General features: G+C 36.5%; 2 protein-coding genes across 7 annotated transcripts in view; one reads left to right on the forward strand and one right to left on the reverse strand.

Moving 5' to 3' along the window:
* gstt2 (glutathione S-transferase theta 2) lies at positions 1-7,758 on the forward strand (the record flags this gene model as incomplete). The annotated part of the gene is given in 6 exon segments (NM_200521.2): positions 1-198; positions 1,949-2,036; positions 3,345-3,495; positions 4,217-4,393; positions 6,902-7,235; positions 7,250-7,758. Coding segments are annotated over 5 exon segments (687 nt in total).
* The window catches only part of chek2 (checkpoint kinase 2), a 27,203-nt gene continuing 10,493 nt past the window's right edge, over positions 7,400-24,109 (reverse strand). For 3 of the 6 annotated variants that reach the window (XM_005165030.6, XM_073949914.1, XM_073949917.1), the window contains 9 exons: positions 21,415-21,468; positions 21,268-21,332; positions 18,705-18,804; positions 13,512-13,598; positions 13,195-13,358; positions 8,793-8,908; positions 8,596-8,681; positions 7,778-7,858; positions 7,400-7,607 (listed from right to left, as the gene is read on the reverse strand). In XM_005165030.6, coding sequence (XP_005165087.2) covers positions 7,545-7,607; positions 7,778-7,858; positions 8,596-8,681; positions 8,793-8,908; positions 13,195-13,358; positions 13,512-13,598; positions 18,705-18,804; positions 21,268-21,332; positions 21,415-21,468 — 816 coding nt within the window. In that variant the 3' untranslated portion in view covers positions 7,400-7,544. 6 annotated transcript variants of the gene reach the window in all.

The raw sequence follows: 24,109 nt of genomic DNA on the forward strand, positions 1-24,109 counted from the left end.
ATGGACTGTGACGCTGGACGAGCAGGAATACATGTTGTTTCTGTCTACAGTACGGGACATACTCACGCTTCACCATGACCGGCAGACAGGCAGTAAAAGCGTATTTAGATCTCATGTCACAGCCATGCAGAGCTGTGCTGATATTCCTAAAACATAATAAAATACCACACACGGTGGAACAAATTGCGATAAGAAAAGGTGAGCTACTTTGTTAACGTGTCGTTCAATGTAATGCATTTGTAAAGTCCTCATGGCGTGAATCCAAGTCTGTGCAAAGGTTATCCTTCAGACTGTGGTTCATCTCTATGATTTCTAGAAATTTGTATGTATTTATTGTTAATTTCGTATATTGAAGGTTATTCTGCATTTACCTCAACTCAACATACAGTAACGTTACACCGTATTTGAAGCACACTACAGTAAAAAGTATTAAACTGTTTATATTATAATATATAACGTTACTGCTCTTTGTTAAAAAATTTAATGAACTGATAAACTTAAATACTTTAATGTACTTTAGTTTTTTTGCTACAGTGGTGTCTGCCTGACTAAAGTCTTGTTGTCGATCCTAGTTGTAAGATAATAATAACAACTTGACTTTTAGTTGATCATTTGTAAAAGTGGCAGATGGTCGATTTTTCAGATGAATTATCTGTTGAGCTGCATCCCAATCTCCACAAATACTGCAGAAGACCTACTGGAACCCGCATGGGCACAATATTCTCACAGAAATTAGACAAGTTTGGTGAAGGAGAAATCATGGTTTGGGGTTAAATTCAGTATAGGAGCGTGTGAGAGATCAGCAGAGTTGTTGGTAGCACCAACAGCCTGGGGTATCAAGGCATTTGTGCTGCCCATTACATTACAAACCACAGGAGAGGGCAAATCCTTCAGCAGGATAGCGCTCCTTCTCATACTTCAGCCTCCACATCAAAGTTCCTGAAAGTAGGTCAAGGTGCTCCAGGATTGGCCAGCCCAGTCCTCTGACATGGACATTATTGAGCATGTCTGGTGTAAGATGAAGGAGGAGGCATTGAAGATGAATCCAAAGAATCTTGATAAACTCTGTGAATCCTGCAAGAATGCTTTCTTTGCCATTCCAGATGACTTTATTAATCTGTTATTTGAGTCATTGCAGAGATTGCAGTTCTCCAAGCTCATGATGGAGTCATACATAATTTTCATCCACTGCAGCATGACTTTATATTCTATACTGGACATTATTTCTGTTAAATAACAAGACTTTCGTCTAAGCAAAGTCAGACCTTACTGACCCAATTAAATAATTAAAAATCAAGTCATGATCATATTTTATTTGGGTGAAATAAGCGTAATCTAGAGGCCTTTGCCTTTCATATGAGCCACTTTTGATACCAAATGATCAACTTGAAGTCCAGTTATTATTTGTTGTTCCTTAAACTTGAATAAGCGACAAGACCTTTGTCAGATAGTGTTTTTGCAGCTGTAAAAAGCGTATAGGACAGTGTAAATGGTTTATATTGCTGTAGTTGTATTACCATAGCAACAATGCAAACCACAACTGATTAATTCACGTATTTACTATAGTATGGATCAAAACATGATATTATGTACTATGTAGTACTATAATATTTCTACACACACTGTAGGCTTTAATGCCCTTGAACTTTACATTGAGGAGGTAAAGTTGGTTGTATTCCCACATTCATTCAGTGACAACTTGTGACATGCAACCTACATTGTTTACCATGGAACTTTAAATATTCAATCTAGCATCACATGTATAACTTGAAAACAACATTTGCACTATTTATTCGATTGTGAACAATGTTAATAGCCAGTGGCCGCAGATTTAATTACACGATTTAGAATTTGCAAAGATTACAGTGAAATTATATTATTAAGGAGACTGTCTGAATGTTTAAATATAAAATAACTTTACATTTACCTCAATGAACTTTACCTGTAGGGGAGCAGAAAACACCCGAGTTCACCAAACTCAACCCTATGCAAAAGGTGCCAGTGCTGGAGGACAATGGCTTTGTTCTTACTGAAAGGTATGGAAAGAGAGACTTGTAAACCTTTGCATTTGGAAATGTGGAATTTTTTATTCTTCTTCTTATTATTAAAGGGATAATTCATACAAAAATGAAACTTTCCTGTTCATATACTCACCCTCAGGCTATTTAAGATGTAGGACTTCTTCTTTCATTTCTTCATCAGTATTATCTGAAAATGTAGTCCATAAAAAGGCTAAACAAAATGAAAACAAGTCAATGATTGGTGCATTATTGGTTCTGTGTCTTATGAAAAAATCTAAACAAAAACTCTATTATTTATATACATACACATTTCTAATTATAAACGCAAACATTCTGATACTGATACCAATACACACAAATAGTTACAACATTATTATTAATAATTATATATAATGATCATTATTATAATTATAGCTGGGCAGCATGGTAGTGCAGTGGGTAGCGCTGTCATCTCACAGTAAAAAGGTCGCTGGTTCGAGCCTCAGCTGGGTCAGTTGGCATTTCTGTGCGGAGTTTGCATGTTCTCCCCGTCGTGGGTTTTATCTGGGTGCTTCAGTTTCCCCTAAGTCCAAAGACATGCGGTACAGGTGAATTGGGTAAGCTAATTGTCCGTAGTGTATGAGTGTGAATGAGTGTGTGTGGGTGTTTTCCAGTAACGGGTTGCAGCGGGAAGGGCATCCACTGCGTAAAACATATGCTGGATAAGTTGGCGGTTCATTCCTCTGTGGCGTACCCTGATTAATAAAGGGACTAAGCTGAAAAGAAAATGAATGAATGATTATAGCCAGAAAATTGAGCTTGGGTATGCCTAAAAAATGATCTGTGCTAAAAATCTTGTCAGATTTTGTGAAAATAAATTAGTTATTACAGCGGAAAATCGATTAGTTTTTGGTTAAATGTCTAACCAATTAACCTACTTACTTATATTATAATTTTTAAGGCGATGGTTGATATCAGGCATTCATAAGTTTTTTTTTTTTTTTTTAAATTGTCCATTTGCGGGGTTGTTAATACTATTATTCCCTTTCCCCTGTTATTTATTTAATCTTTTTAGTTATACTTTAAAATGTTAAAATAAGGTATTTAATAACTTTTGTATTCAGTTTCTAGTAGCCATTGATTTGCATTTTTTAAATCATAATGGACTACATTTTCAGCAAAAAAACGCATTTCTTTCTTTCAATTTATCTATTTGTTATTGTTTTCTACTGAAGAAAAAAAAAAGGCACCTGTTGACTAGCGTGAGGATGATTAAATCAACAGCAAATCTTCATTTTTACTCTCTAACCTTTTCGTTATATTATTAATCATCCTCTGGCACAGTGACGCTATTTTGAAGTATCTGGCAACAACCTACAAAGTGCCCGATCACTGGTACCCCAAGCTTCCTGAGAAAAGAGCGCGAGTTGATGAATACACAGCCTGGCATCACATGAACACTCGCATGCACGCTGCCACAGTCTTCTGGCAAGAGGTACAGTAGGGTTAAAATGTGAGTGGTTAAATGACATTTAAATCATTTATTTGGTACATATGCAGTTTTTATTGTTACAAATAGGCCCATTTTTGCAAGTCCCCTAGAGATAAACGTTTAATTTTTACCATTTTTGAATCCATTCAGACAATCTTCGGGTCTAGCTTGAGCACTTTTAGCTTAGCTTAGCTTAGATCATTGAATCGGATTAGACCGTTAGCATCTCTCTCAAAAAGATTTAAAAAACATTTGACAATTTTCCCGTTTAAAGCTTGACTCTTCTGCAGTATATTATATAGCGTGCACTTAGACATGTAATAATCGAGGTGTAATAATCAAGGGACGTTGCTGTCGTATCATAACTGTGCAATAATATTAGACAAACAATGTTACGTAGTTACCAAACTGGGGACTATTTTCAGGAGCCTGTAATATTGAACATTCTGCTGCCTTGGTACAGTAGGAGAGCTCCTGGATATAAATAGGAAATTTATCAAAACTCTATTTAGATTTTTTTTAATTAAATGCTAATGGTCTAGTCCGATTCAATAATCTATGCTAAGCTAAGCTAAAAGTGTCCCTGACAGTCCTGAAGATTGACTGAATCCATTCAAAAATGATAAAACTCAACCGTTAACTCTAGGGGATATATACAATTGGACTATTTCCAAAAAAAAAAAGAGGGGACTGTTACTTGAAAATAGTTTGCATTTTCGTACAGGTTTTACTGCCACTCATGACAGGACAGCCGGCAAATACTGCAAAGCTGGAAAAGGCCCTATCAGACCTGAGCGGCACACTAGACAAGCTGGAAAACATGTTTCTGAAGAGACAGGCCTTCCTGTGCGGGGATGACATCTCATTGGCTGACTTGCTTGCAATTTGTGAACTCATGCAGGTATGGTTTTTACAGATCTTTCCCATATTTGAAAGAAATAGCTTCTTGAATAGAGGGTGTCCGCTGGGTCGTAAAAAGTCTTAAAAGTTGATAAATCAATTATGAGAAATTTAAAGGTGCAGTAAGTGATTGTCTTCAGAAACATTTGTTGTTGTGATGGTTGAAAGTCTTTGCACATTCCAATAGTATCAATTACAGTAAGTGATATAAATGTATCTATATGTATTTTTATATTTTGGGTAAGGCATGAAACTAAAAAATGTTCATCCAGTTAAATAGAGTCGGGCCGACATCTCTCATAATTCCGATAAGTAGCTCAAACTGTCTGTCAGCAAATGCAGATTTGAACAACTGTGCAGCCGTTTGTACGCAGCTCCGCCGACCGATGTTTGTGCATAGATGTGCTGCGAGTACACGAGAGAGAGAGCACGAGCGTGATCGACAAAAACCTGCTGAATCAAAACTTTTTAAAAACCTGAACCAATATTGGAGTAACCTTTGCACACTGGAGAAAGGACGATACAATGGCTGAAGGAGATACGCACGCGTATGCTACGGCGTTGACGTCGCGTCGCTGACGTGCACCTCTCAAAAAATTTAACTACACGTCACAACGACGTGTAGCCCAAGCTCTGTGATTGGTTGGCTTGGTAGAGCTGACGAGTCTGGGTGGGACCGAGAGCCGCGCGAATGGCGCGACCCCGATGGAGCAATTGTTTACAAGTGTGGAGTCCCGTGAAGGAGCTCCGGATGGAAAGTTTTGTTTTGTGTTTACCTCATAGTTGTTGGACGTCCGCCGGTTCCTGCCTCAAAATGAGCGAGTTTGAGCCATTTATACATTCAGTAAGTGTTCAGGAAAAGCAAAACACCAGCAAAGAAACTCGACACAGAGGAACATTTACACCTCACTGCCAACTAGCGTTTCGGAAGTGTTAATGCAGACCAACAGAGACAGCGCACAGAAGTATAAATGCACAGCTACGCGCTTGCATGCGCCGTGGGTTAGCCGGTCACTTGACGCAGAAGTATAAACCAGGCTTTAGACAGTAATGTTCTGTTTTAAAACCGTTTTAGCTTCACGCAAAGCTGAAGTAACGTTAGATGTTGTTGTTACAAGTGTTGTTCAGCCACTAAAATCTTCCTGTGAAAGATTGATAAGACTATTTTCAGTTTCATAAGCGACCTTTTACAGCATCGATGATGTAGATTTTAATTAGTTTAACATAAAAACACAAGTTAATACCGCTATTCCGCCTAGTCTCTCCCTATATTGTTTACCATACCACTCTAAATATTCGCTCTGAAGTAGCATGTCAGTTTGGCTTAGTAATGAGTGTAATTCCTGCAGGCCACCGGACAAGCACTAAAACGAGAGAGGGTTCTTCTGCTGTCATCTTTAAGGTGCGCGTGCTCCTGTTTCAGGAGGCGTGGCTCTGGACGGCAGGGGAGGGACTGTGATTCAGAGATTTATGCTAAGCTGTTAGCATTGTGGAAGATCACCTACTGCACCTTTAAAGCAATTAAAAGGTTTTTAAAAGTCTTAATCCCCTTTTTGCAAGTTCTTAAATTTTGTTCAAGTGTTGTCCAAAGTGTTTGACTCCAAAAAAAATCCAAACAAGCTCCTCTGGGTGATGTCACGTAATTTGCGACAAACGCGGAAAGGTGATGTGACTCTCTCCACATGTAGCGAAACCAACCAGCAAGATGGGATAATGCAAGTTTGCATACTCCTGGTTGGAGAAAGATAAGTCGCTGAAAACAACTATGTAATTTATTCTTTCAAGTTTTGTTTCTTCCGAGCTTATTTATGTTGCATGGTTGTGCTCCATGCATTTATTTAACTACAACTGTTTATTAGCAACTGTTTATGTTAAAGATCAGATACTGATTAGAACTTGAAGTGGAGACGAGGTCTTAAAATATTCTGAGAAGTTCTTTAATTGAAATTTCGTTTAGGATTCCTGCATATACCCTCTGGCGGAAAGAATGTAAGGCGGGACTTGATTGTGTCTGTCAGAGAAGTTTTGGATTGCTATTGGTGGATCTTGTGTGATTGACAGCACATTTTTAGAAAAAAGCACAACTGTTGTTGAAGCAAAGGTTATTTTGATTGAAGATTAGAAAAGAAATGCTGTATACAGATAAATTATATTGAATTTACATGAAGTTGTAAATATTAATATGTAATTATAATGAAATCTTACTCAAGTCCCTGAATGAGCATAATAATTACAATTATAATTTCCTATAACTATTAAATAAAATTTAATTAAAAAAGTTGATTAACATCCTAAAAACCTTACCTTCTAAAATCTTATTAAATGTAATCTTATTGTATGCAATGGGAACCCATCTTATGGCCATTTAACACACACACACTGCATAAAGCAAACCAAAATAACCCCAAAACAAACATTGCATATCCCCATCAAATGTTCAGACATATGGAGAACATCAATAAAGTCAGATGCATGAGTCTGTAAACCTCTATATAACCATGTTTTTCAGCCAATGAGCAGCGGGAGGGACATTCTGAAGGACAGACCCAAACTGATGAGCTGGAGGAGTCGAGTCCAGTCAGCGCTGTCCGACTCCTTTGATGAAGCTCACACCATTGTCTACCGCCTGAGGGACAAATTCACTGCTAAACTGTGAAAAATCACAGGGCAAGGTGTTTCTGCACTTGACTTAGTGTGATTACGAATTTAGTCCGTCTAATAACGATATGCAGTTTGATTAATTTACAGTAATCAAGACATGCATCACAAGTATTGTTCAAATGTGGACAACGTGTGTGCCTTTTTAAAGGAAAATCTGCATAATTTAAATGTGACGTTGTTGTCTAGAGTTCTATGCAGGATTAAGGACTAATTGTTGGGAAAAAAAAATTCAATCCCACATAGAACTCTAGAGTGTGCCATTTGAACACCTTCAATTTTATACAAATTATTTTAGAAATTAAATAGAAAAATTATCAGTGATAAAAGTTACTAAATCAGAGGAATAGAAAATGTAAAACCATTTTATTTTTTACAAGAAATGGTACAAACACATATTTACAAGAGCAGTACAGTGTTGAACAGATCACAGGACTATGTTTTAAAAGGCCATCATCAGAACAAATACAAAAACTTCTAAAAGCATGTAAAGATCAAGGCCCGGGTTTCCTCTTGGATGATGGTTCACCTTCTCCCTCGTGTGCCTTGCGTTTCTGCTTGAAAATGTTCAAATAAAATCATGTTTAGTTTTCAATAACTACAGAAGCATTTGTAATTGACATTTACATTGAATCGTAAAATGTTGAAAATCCAGTAATTAATTTCCTCTAAATTAAAACAATTTCTATCATTAAAACTTAATTTAATAAGAGATTTGTTGTTGTACCCTTGTTGCTTCTGGACGCATTGGTTGATTTGCAGCTCCAGGATTCATCAGCTGGTTTGCATTTTGTCTCATCCTGTCATCCTGTTACAAAAACGATGACCTTTTTTTAAGATTTGGACACTTTTAATATTCTATTTGAATAAGTCTCATTATAGATATTAAAAGAGAAGTGTGTGGGATTGACATCTAGTGGTTGAAGTAGATATGGCAGTCCAAATTCAAAATGTTTTTTTTTCTCCACTTGGCCCCTCTGACAAAGACTACTAAATCGACTACAAAGCTACTAAATCGATGCTACTGTGAATGTAAGCTGCTCAGCTAATATTTACATTTGTAACATATATTTTATTTGCTAATTATAAACCACCTTGTGTATTTAATAACTCTGAATCTGCATTTTATTTCAGAGGCTTCCACTGTCCTCCAGAGATCGCAATTTTAGCCTTCGTGACTAAAATGAAATGCCAAGGCAATCTAGGGTGCTTCAATACAAATGGGTAAACTTGCAATGGGCTGGTTATAGAGCCATTCAGACACTGAACACACATTTCAAAAGGAGAATATCTGACTTTAGCATTGTTTTTTAGATAAACAAGTGTTCACTTAGCATGTTTCTTAAATATCTGCTAACATATTTTAGTATTTTTATGTTTAAGAAGAGCTAATAATGTACATATACAGCACATTTAAGAGTTTAATTATGTCTTGGGGAGAAAATAATAAGTATAATATCACCCTTTTAAAAATCTGTCAGCTTTTAATATATCTAAACAAAGGCCAAACGCATCAGTGTAGTTAGTGGTCTTTTCTGTACATACTTTTAACCAGGGATGCTCTAGTGCCTCTTCAACACTCAGACGCTTCTGTGGATCCACAACCAGGAGCTTCTTGACCAAATCTTTGGCTGAAATGTAGAGTTAAAATGTTTTACTCAAACTACATGCTGTTAAGATGTTATTTTCAAAGAAATTGGAAAACATATACAATTCTGAGAATATAAATGCTGAAGGGTTACCTTCATTTGAAACGTTCTTCCACTGAGAGGGGATGAAGCGGTACTCGCCATTAATGATCTGCTCACGGACAGACATGGTGGTGCACTCAGTGTTAAATGGAGGATACCCACCCAAACTATTAAAACAGAGATACAAAAGTAAAGTTATCTCTTTCAGTGGCATTATAACTGCTGTAATCGTAACTTCATATTGGTAAAAAACAAAAACTCAAAATTTAGGAACAATTCAACTACAGAAATTGGTCTTTTTTACATAAAGTGGAAGCTGGTTAAGAAGCCTGAAATATTTCAAATAATTTTTTATAAAGAGGCTAGATTGTTTTTTGTTTTTAAAGACAACTATGCAGTGCATTTAATGAATATGGATTACTTTACTGTGTGCCTGGGATATTTTAAAGGGTCACGAAACACCAAAACACATTTTTTGAGCTGTTGACAGTCGTATATGTGTCCCACACTGCTAAAAACACTATTAGGACACCTATATTTCACTAAAAAGTGTAAATTGGTTGTTTTTGCGTTATTTCAAGCAAATTTGTACTTCCTGTTTGAAACGAATTTTTGAAGCTGCGTCACGGTCATGACATAATAGCCTGTATTCCAGCGTGCAGACTGGGCGTCTTCGCCAGAGTGTGTCTTATTACGTCTTACAGTGTGCTGCATTAATGCATGAGTAAGGCTTGGTTAAAACCAATCAGCGCGCTCTATTGTGCAACTTCATTAATATTCATTACTGTCACAGTGTTTAGACGACAGAGACGCCACGTTGTGTTGGCAAAACAAGCGTGAAGTGTTGCTTTTATAGTTTGCTGCAGTGAAGTTTTGTTTTCATTTTCTCTCTGTGAGAGCTCAGACTCACGTGTGAATTAACAGTGTACGCGATGCTCGACAACAGTAACTTACATGTCTAAGGAGGATTATTGTTTACCTGAGAGCTGTTCTCATCTGCAAACGCTGAGATCCGTATTCGCTTGTAGTCTTCTCTAAATAAAGACGCGGCTCTAGTTGCTGGTGATTGTCCTGTCTCTACAGATTTGGTAAGTGAGCGACCAGTGCTCTTTGTTTATTCAGTTCGTATTTTATTCGTATCAAACAAACTATTGCACCGAGTATAAACAAGTTAGCACTAACGGTTACAATTAAACTATAACCTCGTGTTGCTTTTTGTGACCGGAATAACACACGCGGCTCTCTGACGCTACCTGCCGTGTGCATCTAAGTTTCCGGGAAATGCGGAATTTTTTTTCTCTCATTCGCCGTGCGGTATCAAACATTGCATGAAAAATACACGCTTAGAGCAGTTCCTCGAATCAAACATCACGTTTATCGGGAGGGACATGAATGAATTCCCTGAATGAAAGAGCCAAACTGTAGTTAAAGTCCACCATTTAATAATTTGGCAAATAATTCGACTACAGATGTCCATGTAAACACAGTCACATTGTCCGCTGTGGTTGTGTGTTTTGACTCTGAAATTCAGCGCGCACAAATAGACACTCCCACACCAAGCCTCTTTTCTTCCTCCGACACTCCCCCCTAAACAGAGCTGGACACGCCCACTTTTCTGACTTTTTCCAAAGTAGAGGTGTGAAAACACCCTGCTGAAACGAGGGGGTTTCATGGCCCTTTAATAATATACAGTTGAAACCAGAAGTTTACATACACTCCAAAAAAAGGTACATAACCATTTTAAAAAATCTCTGATGGTGAATCATACTAAGCGTTTACTATTTTAGGTCCGTTAGGATTACCTAAATCATTTACATTTGCTAAATGCCAGAATAATGAGAGATTTTTTTTTGAGAATTTTTAATAATTTTGAAAAATATATGTGGTCTCCTAGTCCCAATTTACATAAAACGCTTTTTGCAGAATTGTTTTATGCATACTTAACAGATTTTTTTTTTTAATTTGCTTTGACTATCAGAGAGTAAAAACAATTTTTTTCCCTTCATTTTGGACACTTAAAAATAGGATTAGGTTGTAATTTTGATGATGATCAGTGGGAAGTTGTATACAAATGTATGTCTTTTTCATTTTCAAGTAACAAAATAATTTAACAAAATTACAAATTTATACAAAGAATATATTTGACCCCAGTTCGCCTTATATATAGATATATAGTAGGATACATCCCGGTGCTTCATCTTTATGTAACCGATGTAAGAAACATAAGGGCACCATTATGCATATTTTTTGGAGCTGTAAAAAAACTAAATGAGTTTTGGGATTCTGTACATGAGTTTTCTATAATGATCCTGGGAAAGAAATATCTCAAGACTCCTTTAATATATCTTTTTGGGGTGGACTTGAATGAGGTATCAGACCCTTTTTTTTACCAAAAGGATAGGTCTAATATCTTATGTATCTAGGAAATGTATTCTGTTAAACTGGAAACAGGAACTCCCTCCAACATTAAAATTATTTTAAAATATCATAAATGACACACTGCATTGGATTATTTAACATATAGCTTAAAAAATAAAACGCACAGATTTTTAAAAACCTGGAAATTTTTTATGGACCCTTTATGAACCCTTTGACCTGAGCCTGTATAATACCCATTATCATACTGACCATTCACAGGCTGTTATTTAATTTCTGTTTTATCTAGTAACATAAACTGGATTTGTTGATGTACATGTTTCTATATTTGTATACTCTGATGCTACACTTAATGCTGAATTCTTTTTGTCAATTGTGTTGTTTGTTATACTGTAAAATGATAAATAAATAAATAATAATAATACAAAAATAGGGTTTGGGACATTTGATATGCTGCAAAACAGTTGCAGGATGACACTGCATGTCTGTAACAATATAAAACATTCAAAGTATTTAACACTCAGGCCCTAGGAAGGTATGTAAACTTGAAAAGTATGTAGACTTGAAAAGGTATAACAATTTCTCAAAAAATATCTCATTATTCTGCTGTTAAGCATAAAAGAAACACATTTGATAATCTTAACCTACCTAAAAGAGAAAAAGTTTAGTCACATTAACATCTGACTTTTTTTTTTAAAATGGTTATGTGACTTTTTATACAGTGTATGTAAACTTCTGCTTTCAACTGTAAATACATATCTATATATATATATATCTATATATATATATCTATATATATATATATACACATATCTCGAGATATATATATATATATATATATATATATATCTATATATATATATCTATATCTATATATCTATAGATATATATATATATATATATATATATATATATATATATATATCTATATATATATATATATATATATATATATATATATATATATATATATATATCTATATATATATATATATATATATATATATATATATATATATATATATCTATATATATATATATCTATATATATATATATATATATATATATATATATATATATATATATATATATATATATATATATCTATATATATCTATCTATCTATCTATCTATCTATATATATATATATATATATATATATATATATATATATATATATATATATATATATATATATATATATATATATATATATATACTACTTCTATATTGTTGATAAGCTGTGTTGGGCATTTCACTCTGCCCTGCACGCGCTGAAGGCTGTCAGTGTCGACCAATCGCAACAGGCTGTCACTGGTCCAATCAGTGCAGATTAGCTTCGCGCTACGGAGGGGTTTGGGAACAAATGAATCGCTGAACAATTCATATGAGAGTCGCTATTTTAATAATTAGTTAAAATAAATTCATATTATAAGACCATGAAAGTGTTTTCTGACCTTGCATGCATATCAGACCCCCAAAACCAAAATATGACCCTATTTCATGTATAATAGGGGCTCTTTAAGACATAATAGAAATGAGATTGGAAAAGGCATGAGGACATGATGATGATTTGACTTCATGCTTTTAAAGGACTTTTAAACTTTTTAAGGACTTTTAATGCTGAATTCCCATTTCCTCATTCACCCGTAATTTTGCAAATCACCATGATCTGGTGGTTAATTTCTGTAGTTGAGATCTAATGTGAAACCAGGCATGTGCACACATAGGGCTCAACCTGTGCAGTGCACATGCCCTTTTTAGTCTTGGATTGAATGTGCCCTTCCAAATGACCCCCTTCCCCCCCCACGACAACAACAACAAACCCCCCCACCCGTGCTCCTCAAAAAATTTATCCAGCACATACCCTTTGGACAGTCTCTGCACGGGCCTGTGTGAAACTACTCTGTACAAGTGCCTAATATGAACTCTAATTCACTTTTGAGTTTAGGACATAATGCAAATGGGATTGGAAAGGACTGAGCACATCATGACAATTTGACTTCAGGCTTTTTAAGGACTATTAAACTTTATAAGGACTTTTTAATGCTGCATTCAACCATAATCTCCACTAACCAGATGAACAGTAGGACTCCCAGACTCCAATAATCCACAGCTTTTGTGTATCCCACAGTCGAGGCGTGCGTGAACACCTCCGGGGCCACATATGTGGGCGTCCCACAGAGCGTCTTCATCAGGGAGGATTCCTCCAAAATCTTGGACTGATTAAAATCCGTAATCTACAAAGCAAGTGGGGAATTTGCGTGTGTTGAGAAAGCGGGTCATCTCAGGTTCAGGATTATTCCACTACAAAGACAAAAGCTGGGCTCGGATCTAAAAGGTGCTGCTGAGGTAAAAGCTTCTTCTGTCTGAAAACTCTCGAACAAACGCACCTTAATCAAACAGATGTCGTCATGTGAAGCCAGCAGCACGTTCTCAGGTTTGAGATCTCGATGGATGATCCCGTTATTGTGGAGATACTGAGGAGAATAAAATAAAACAAGATTATACATTTTCCTTCGCATATCACCTTTGCTGTAGCTTGCTTGCAAGTCTCCACGGCAAAAAAAAATTCTAGTCTAAATATCTACAAATAGGGTTGGGCATCTAAGCTATAATGCCGATCCGATACGCATCTCGATACAAAGAATACAGTCCGATATATTAGCGATACATTTGTGACATATTGCGATGCAACACGATACGATTCACACCCATATCACGATACAATGCGATAATTCAGCACTAACTAATTAGATCAAGTTTATGAGATGATGTGAAAGAGGATGCTGTGCCATTGAATGAGTTTGATTATTTATTAACCAAGCAAAACCAAGACTTTTTTTACAAACTGGCTTTTCTCTCAGAGCCAGAGTGTCAGTTTACAGTAGAGGGCCATTTTAGAACATATAGCACATATTATTTAAGTATTGTCAAGATAAACAGAATGTATAAGTGCAATATATATTAAAAATATATATATATATTTGCACTCTTTCAACATAAAGGTTTACCATTGCACAACAAGAATTGTGATTTAACTTTTCAACTATGAAAACAAGTTTTACAAAGATATATTTTGCCACTGATTATTCAAAACTTAAGGTCGTGAACTAGCAGTGTTATGCTGCTTTGAAACATCACTGTCACTGTAAACAACAGGCTAATAAAAATATAAATAAATAAAAATTAACAGGAGGAGGTGTTTAAAACCTACGTTCTCCGTGACACTAGGCTGAATATCTTTGCAGATGAACAATGCAATAGCATTCGTTATTGGCGTAGAGCGAGCAGAACTGTTGCGCATGGAAAAAACTTGCAATGCTTTTCTCACCACTTTTGGAGCTGGTTGAAGCAGTGCGAAAGCCGGGGATGCAGGGACACTGGAAGATGCTTCCACAACAACACCGTGGCGCCGCTTCAAGTGAGATATCAGATTAGTCGTACTGCCCGCGTATTTTACAGATGCGCGGCACATTTTGCAAATTGCATCTGTCCTAAAAAGTCGTCCATCTTTTTTGCAAAATCCATAATGTTGCCATACTTTAGATTTAAAACTCAGTGAGGAATAAAATGATGTTTTGCTTCTCGCGCTTTCTGAGGGCGCTCCACTAGCTTCATTCGCACACCTGATACACTGAGTTGTAGTGTAAGTGTACAAATCCGCAAGCCCGTTGCTAAGGCTTACTTTATGTAGGTCGATTAAATAATGCGCCAAAAACAGGTTGACAACACTTGCTAATAAATAAAAAATACATTCTATATTAAAAATATAAGCTGTATCTTGGAAAAACCGATGCATCTTGCAAAAACCGATGCATCTCGATTTGCTTCCAAAATTTCATTCATCCTCTGCTGCTCAACCGATGCACTCGCATCGTGCACGTGCATGACCGCGTATCGATACATATCGATTAATCTTCCCATCCCTATCTACAAAATTCTTAAATCAAGAAGCATTTTCTAGACAAGCAAAACATACCGTCTTATTTTCAGAAATAATCTGCCAATGGGGCAGGTTAAAAGCAAAATAATCATATTCCAAGTGAAAATAAGATTCTTTTGCTTACCCTATTGGCAGATTATATAGCTTTATTTTTAATCACACTCGCCTAATTTTGACTTATTTTGTCTGAAAACTAGACAATATTTCTGGCGTTTTGTTATTTGCTTCTTGATTTAGGTATTTTTTTGATATTTGGACTAGAAAAAAATACTAAAAGTAAATAAGAAGTATATGCTTTTATATTTGTTTTTAGTATTCATCGAACACTATGAATACTGTTGGCTTCATAACAAACTGCTGATGCATCTTTTGGATGAAAGAGTCTTCTGAAATCTATTAAAAGCAGAAACCTATTAAAAGCACAATATGTAAAATTTGTTCATTAAAATATCCAAAAACTACTAGAAAAAAGTTATATTTTGCCGACTTGTGTACTTGCATTATCGCTAATGTTTTGTAGAATGTTCAAATCCAGAGAAACAAGCAATGTTAACTAGCGACACTGACTGTGTCGTGACGTTAATAATGTCACACAAGCTAGATTTTTCGGCCTCAAGGCTGGTTTATACTTCTGCGTTGAGTGATCAGCGCAACCCACGGCACCTGCCTTGCGCGTAGTCGTGCATTTAAACTTCTGCATGCCTGTGTAACGCTAGCTGGCAGCAGGTTTTTATGTTCCTTTGTGGCGAGTTTTTGTGGGTGTTTTTTTTTTTAATGCTACAATTTGCTAAAACTTGCCCATTCAGTGGCGGGAACCAGCGGACTTTAATTATAAGGTAAACAAAACACAAGACTTTCCATATGGAGCTCCTTCACATAACTCCACACTTGTAAACACTCGCCTCACAGCTCTCAGCACAGCCCACAAAGCAACCAATCACAGAGCTTGCGATACACGTCATTGCGATGTGTAGTTCAATTTTTTTTTTAAGGTGCACTTCAGCCACAGGAGGGCTAAGCGACTGCGTGAAAGCTGCGCCAGACCACAGACCATAGGCGTGCAGTTGACAGAGAAGTATTTATCAGCTTTTACCCATGATGATGCTGACACGCAAAAAATGTAACTACAAAAAAAATGTAAACTACACGTCGCAACGACGCGTAGAGCAAACTCTGTGATTGGTTGGCTTGGTAGAGCTGACGAGTGTGGGCGGGACCGAGAGCCGCGCGAGCCCGATGGAGCGAGTGTTTACAAGTGTGGAGTCCAGTGAAGGAGCTCCGGATGGAAAGTTTTGTTTTGTCTTTACCTCATGGTTAAAGCTGCTGCACGTCCGCCGGTTCCTGCCTCAAAATGAGCGAGTTTGAGCCAGTTGTACATCCAGGAAGTGTTCAAGAAAAGCAAAACAGCAGAGAAGAAACTCGACACAGAGGAACATTTACACCTCACTGCCAACTAGCGTTTCAGAAGTGTTAATGCAGAGTGTCGTAAATTCGACGTTTAATCAATTAGAAATTATCAGACCAGAGGTTTTGAATATCAGAAAATAGACTTTATTCTCCATACTAAAGCCGAGAAAGAGCAGAGCAGACCCCAGAGCATTCTGAAGTCTCTCCTGCACCTTCCAAAGTCTCTCCTGCTCCTTCTAAAGTCTCTCCTGCTCCTTCTAAAGTCTCTCCTGCTCCTTCTGAAGTTTCAGTGTGTTTGTTACAATTTTTATACAGGATTATTTGACACACCCCTATGTCTCTTTTTAACTCTTGACCATTTTTGAATAGGTTTTTAGTCTAAGGGGTCCTGCTATTCTTGGCTCTCAGCCCACTAGCTCATGTCAACAGAGATGTTACAGGTCTATGTCAGCAAAGTATAGATGCAACTTATGCAAAAGGATTAAGTGTTTACATACATTGTTATGATAGGATAATAACTTGATAATATGTTACTCATTCTAACTTCTGACACATACAGCTTCATACAAGTATTTAACATAAATAATCAGTGCTTTACATATTCAGTTATTCTACACAATCAGTCACTCAGCCTTCTCCTAGTGTTGCTCCTGTGCAGGCATACTCATCTTACACAGACATATCACTGTATTTTTAACACAGGCTGGCATGTTTGCTGCAAACACTACATACATTTTGAGAAGAGAAAATTAACTGCTTTACACTTAGAAAATACTTTACACTGAGAGAATAGAAATCTTCTTCAAGAGCAACAGAGACAGCGCGCAGAAGTATAAATGCACAGCTACGTGCATTGCATGCGCCGTGGGTCACGCCGATCACTTGACACAGAATTATAAACCAGGCTTAAGTGTTGAATACTTCAGCTCATCGACCAACATGGAGTCCCGTAGGATGTACAACTCCCATTTTTCCACACTCAGTCATGATGTCATCACAGAATGCCTGAGTTTGTTGTAAATATGCGCCCTCTAGTGCTGCATATTCACATTATTATAATACAATATATACTTATATGATTAAATGTCACATAATAAAATGTAGTACTTTTAAAAGCCACAGCTGAGTTTCAAGAAATACACATCATTGATTTTAAGAGAACATATTTTATATAAACATCCATAATTACAATTTTATTAAGAAAAGAGCACATTTAAATGACTTCTTCCATCATCATTCTGCCTTTGAACTTATACCATATTTTTTATTGTATAAGTATGGTATGGTGTCTATCTCTATTAAATATTAGCCTTACATTTAATAATAATGGTACAACATCTCTACATTTTTATACATTGTGAAGGTTTAAGTTATTGTTAAACAGATTAATAGTAAGTTTGGGGTTTGTCAGATTTTCTGATAGATTTGTATTAGAAATGTATTTCGCAAGGATGCAATAATTGATCAAATGAGACATCATGAGGCGTCCCATCATTTTTAAAAGGTTATTTATTTTTGTAATCACACTTCAAAATATTACAGGTTTGTGATTAAATAAATGCAGCCTTGGTGAGAATAAGCAATTTTAAAATGAAAATAATATTATTATTAATAAGTAAATCAAATAAATCTGATCGTTTCAGTTGACTCATGATCAGTGTTAAGCCTGGGTTCTGCGTCGTGACCGGCGTAACCCACAGCGCATGCAACACCTGTAGCTGTGCATTTATACTTCTGCGCGCTGTCTCTTTTGGTCTGCATTAACACTTCTGAAACGCTAGTTGGCAGTGAGGTGTAAATGTTCCTGTGTCGAGTTTCTTCTCTGCTGTTTTGCTTTTCTTGAACACTTCCTGGATGTACAAGTGGCTCAAACTCGCTCATTTTGAGGCAGGAACCGGCGGACGTGCAACAACTTTAACTATGAGGTAAACACAAAACAAAACTTTCCATCCGGAGCTCCTTCACGGTACTCCACACTTGTAAACAATTGCTCCATCAGGCTCGCACCATTCGCGCGGCTCTCGGTCCCGCTCAGACTCGTCAGCGCTACCAAGCCGACCAATCACAGAGCTTGCGCTACGCGTCTTTGCGACGTGCAGTTACATTTTTTGAGAGGTGCACGTCAGCGGCGAAGGGCTATGCGTCAGCGCTGTAGCATACGCCGGCGTTTGACGCAGAAGTATAAATCAGCCTTTAATTTAAAACACATAAGATGTTGTTCATAAAGTCGTACCTCCACAGCCTTGAGCATCTGATAAAAGTAGAGTTTGGCGATATCTTCCTCCAGTTTTTTTTTGGCCTTGATCCTGCCAAACAGCTCGCCACCTTCAATACTACACACAGCACAGAGATTACACCATTTATTCAATTACTGAAATGGTTGCTTAATGCATTAATTTGACAACATTTAAGGTATTGACCCCTTAACTGTCAACCCCACTTTCTGAACATAGACATGAAATGACATGTTCAACTTACATGATTGCCAATCTTAAATGCTTTGCTGCATAGATTTAAAGTTGATCTCATTAAAAAAAGACACACACACACACACACACATATATAGCCCGACATTATTCAAATGTGCACCTACACACAGATCTTTTGCCTTTTAACATAATTTATTCGTAACAAACTATGGCTATATGCCACTTAGAAGTTGTAGCAAAGAAATAAAATAAATCCTCTGTAACATCGTAACATCTCAGCACTCTAACTAGGCCTAGGCACACACCCTTAGCCTTAAAATTGGCACACCAATAAAAAGTAGTCTATCTTAACAAATTAAAACAAATTATAAGTTATGATGGGTATTTAGCAATAACAAAATGAAGATAAAGGCTCTGCAAGATTTGTTTCACCACTCCTCTTCACAATTTGTCATTAAGGGGACGGTGAAGCTGAATATTAAAAGAATAATGCCAATATTAACCTGTATACTCTGTTTACATTACGCATTTAATGGTTTAATTAATATTTATTTATAATTTAAAAATCCATTTACTCACCAAGATTGGGCTAAGTGTTTTTTGTGGAGGAACATTATTGAATCCACTGTAAATGGCTTTAGCGCAGTCCTGCTCTCAGGATGGTGCGTCCAGCAGCACTGAACACACTTTCACTGCTGCTGCTACAGGCCAAGATGCAGAGTTCTGTTCTGGCTAATTTTGCAAGTTTTTGATAGGGATGTTTGTTCATCTTCTACCAGCCGAGAACATCCATTTCATTTTCCATGACAGAAAGTTCAATGAAGTGAGTGACCTCGTCATCTTCACTGTCAGCTTGCTGTACATTGCTGTTTAGCGCTCTACCATAATACACAGTGTAAGAGCGACCGCCGAAATACCTTGGTGGCTAGAATGACTGCTCTTTTTGAAATGGCGGCTTTTTGACTTCTTCGTCATCCTTTGTTTTACCTTTGTAGGGATGGGTTTTAATGTGGTAACAAACGATTTAATTACTTTCTCGCGCTAATCGAAATGCATTACATGACTGTTTATTTACCCCGCAAGCCCAAGCCTGGCCCGTCTAAAATTATAAAAATTAAACTGTTGGGTTCTGGCAAAGATCTTCAGCTCTAATTGACAGTAATTCAAAGCTAAATATCTGATCAATATAAATATCTGATCTATATTCCAAATTTGAAGTTAACTCCTCAAAATATTTGCTTTTTGCAACATTTTGTTGGATGCAGTACCAAAAATCACCACCAGATGACATTCAGTTTTCATTGGTGATGTGTATGTTTTGAGGAATATAATCTATTTTTTTCATACATTTGACAATATTTGGAAAGTAGACATTTAAATTCTAATGAAGTATGAGCAGTTTGATGGTTTATTGTCTAAATTTACCCTCTAAAAAAACATTAAAATGTTTTCATGCAGATTGCTGTAGCAAAGTAATGCTTTACAACACAAATAAATAAATAAATAAATAAGTGTTGCTCGGTAATCAATCTTACTAAAACACAGTAAGGTTTGTTATGATTTCTTTATGTTTAGACTGATATTATGCTTTGAATATTTAACTGCAAATGGCCTCACAGGTTGAAGAGTGACAGTAAATGGGTTGAACTATTACTTTTCCTACATGACAAAAAACTACAAAACAATATTGAAGTAAAATCCTAATCGCTGGTGGGACAGTGACAGTCCTATTTGATTTAAAAGGGCAACAAGTTGAAATATTTAAAAATGTTTTAAGAATATGTTAGAAAAAAAACAAGCAATTGTTATATTACAGCACAAAATACAACTAACAGTCCTGTTTGAAAGGGTGAGTTGCACCCAACAGTTGCAGTTCATTTTTTTCACTCTCAGATCGGCTGATCTCAGATGTCTTTTACCTTTGACTTGAACAGCCTAAAAAGCTCATTAAAATGCTTCTTCTTTTTTTTTCGTAGACCAATGGTTTCACTTCGCAAGACCTTAATTTATCACCAGAGGCAAAGGGTATAACATTTTACTTTATTTCTTTTACTCTAAAAGTACTTGTAGTACTTGACTTGCATTCTATGAATCACCAAGAAACTCAGGTTGAGTACTGTTATTCTGTTTACAATTAATAATGTTATTCTGAAGACGAAAATATCATTTACGTCTCATACAGTAGCTTAAGGGTGAGTAAAACAGCAGTAAATTTTCATTTTTCAATAAACTATCGACTGAACAGTCAAAATATGCAGCGTTTTATAAACTTCTAGTACTACCTTACATGAAATTGCCTTTAAAGTTTCATTAAAAACTATTTACAAGAGGAAATTCGTAATTTAACCCCAATTAAACACTACTTACTACTCCAAAACAATGTAGTAGGAGTCTTCAGTCTGGTAGAAATCTTCAGTTTTGATCAGGCACGGCTAAAGGAGGAGAGAGAAACCACGAACAAACGTATTTAATAATCCTTATTTCTGTCAATTTAAAATGTAATCCTTGACTTACATGATCAATTTTCTTTAAAATTTCGATTTCCCGCTCAGCATTTCGTGTGGCTGTCTGTAAAACGCAAATAAAACATTTTAATACCAAAAAACGATAAACATCAGCGTGTGCGAGCAAAATCTAAACCAGGGGTCACCAAACTTGTTCCTGGAGGGTCAGCGCCCAGCAGATTTTAGCTCCAACTCTAATCAAACACACCTGAACAAGCTAATCAAGGTCTTACAAGGTATACTTGAAACATCCAGGCAGGTGTGTTGAGGCAAGTTGGAGCTAAACCCCGCAGGGACACCAGCACTCCAGGACTGAGATTGGTGACCCCTGATCTAAACTATCAAATGCAGAATTTTAATAATGGACACACGTGACCAGTAAATTCTGCAAACATCAACACTTTTGAAATGTTGCTTTGGTTTTTTTATTCATTTTCCTTCAGCTTAGTCTGATTTATCAGACGTCCCCACAGTGGAATGAACCGCCAACTATTCCAGCATATGTTTTACGCAGCAGATGCCCTTCCAGCTGCAACCCAGTACTGGGAAACACCCATACACTCTCACACTCATACACTATGGCCAATTTAGTTCATCCAATTCACCTATGGCGCATGTCTTTAGACTGCGGGGGAAATTAGAGCACCCGGAGATAACCCACGCCAACACAGGGAGAACATGCAAACTCCGCACAGATATATAGACAATATGGCTCATATTACAGGCATAGCTTACATTTTAAAATAAGCAAATAGAACAACTAAAAAAAGGTTTGTGTATTTAACAATGTTACAGTTTTTTGCTTTATATATGATCAAATAAATGCAGTTCAGGTGAACATAAGTTGGTTAAAAGATGTGTATTAGGGATGCGCAATATATAACTTCAGCATCGATATCACAATGTTTTAATTTTATAATAGTAATTTTAGTTCATTCATCCATTTTGAGCGGTATTATAGTTGAACCAATTGTGAAGTTTGACCTTAATGAAGGGAATTAATTAATGTATTTCAGGGCTGCATGGTGGCTCAGTGGTTAGCACTGTCGCCTCACAGGGAGAAGGTTGCTGCTTCGAGGCCTGGCTGGGCCAGTTGGCAGTTCTGTGTGGAGTTTGCATGTTCTCCCACTGTTGGTGTGGGTTTCCTCCGGGTGCTCCGCTTTCCCCCACAGTCCAAACACATGCGCTGGAAGTGAACTGGATGAACTTTCCTTTATTTAGGTTTTAATGCCATATCAGCAGCATTGGCTTTACCATACACCAAATATAAAATATATAATCATATATAATAAATAATATATAATAAAATATAAATAACAAACATACATTGTAAAAGAAACAACAAAAAACATACATATATAATCTTTTAGTTTGATTACAGATAAATAATCGAAAATTCCATTTTCTCCTTTTCAAACATTTCACTTAAAATATTTCCCGAATAAAAACGCTCTTTAATATCATTTGAAAATACAAATTCTAATAAAATTTATTTTATCGTCAAAATATTCTCATTCAAGTCACAAATAGGTTTTTCTTCCCCTTTCAATAAATATGCGTGTGTGAGTCGTGAGTGTCTAATTCTTCATCTCGTATGTACCACCTGCTCATGTCTATTTTCAAAATGATAGTTATTTCGTACATTAACAAATGTAATCACTTCATACAACTTGCCATTTCTCATTAATATACAGATTTAAAATGTGTTTAATATCAGATACAGGAATTTTACATTCCATAATCTCCAACTGTAAGGCTTCCTTAGCTGCTTTATCTGCACGTTCGTTTGCAATGAAACCCATATGTCTAGGTATCCAGCAGAAAATAATATCTAATAATATCTATCTTAAAAAGGTCCACTTTTTCTATAATACTAAAAGTCATAGGATGATCAGTTTTCATTGATTCAAGTGCTCGTAAACAGGATATAGAGTAGGGTATATGCCGAGCTACTGTTTTTCCTATACTGATAAACTTCCGGTGACCTGTTATTGTGAACTTTTTCCATTTTATACGGTTACTTATACAGCATCGATGTTGTAATGTCATTAAAATGCATCCAGTTAAATCAACTTTGGCATTCATTTAGTTGCTCAAGTGTAAAACGAGACAAAAAGCCGTTCACTCGCACGTGCCCGTCAGAATCGGCAGGCTAGCGCAGAAGCTCCATTAAATATACTGGGGTAAAATAAATGCTCATATTATAAAGACATTGCGGGGGGAAATGTAATTTAATGCACTGCTTCTTGTACAATCTGAGTCCCACTTTATATCAGAAATCACTCAGCTAGCGGAGATCGCTGAGAAAGCAGCCCTTAAACGTGCTGGTTTTTGCATCTGCTGAAATGGCATCTGCTATGTGAAACATATGCTGGAATACTTGGCGGTTCATTCCGCTGTGGCATCCCTTGATAAATAAGAGACTAAGGAAAATGAATGAATAAACGCATTTCATTTTCATACGATGATTCAACAGCAGGGCTCGAAAATGCGACCATTTAGGTCGCATATGCGCCTGAAAATTAATCTATGCGACCTCATAATATATTTGGGCGCATTAGTACGACTGCAGATAATGGTTGTAGTGCGACCTGTTTTGATTTTTTGTAAAAACGTGCTGAATCGCTCTTCCCTGCCGCTATATTGGTTCATAATAGCTGTCAATCACTCACGGTATTCCGCTGTCAGATGACAGGGAAGGAGCT

The sequence above is a fragment of the Danio rerio genome, chromosome 5 (assembly GCF_049306965.1).
Source record: "Danio rerio strain Tuebingen ecotype United States chromosome 5, GRCz12tu, whole genome shotgun sequence".
Classification (NCBI taxonomy): domain Eukaryota; kingdom Metazoa; phylum Chordata; class Actinopteri; order Cypriniformes; family Danionidae; genus Danio; species Danio rerio.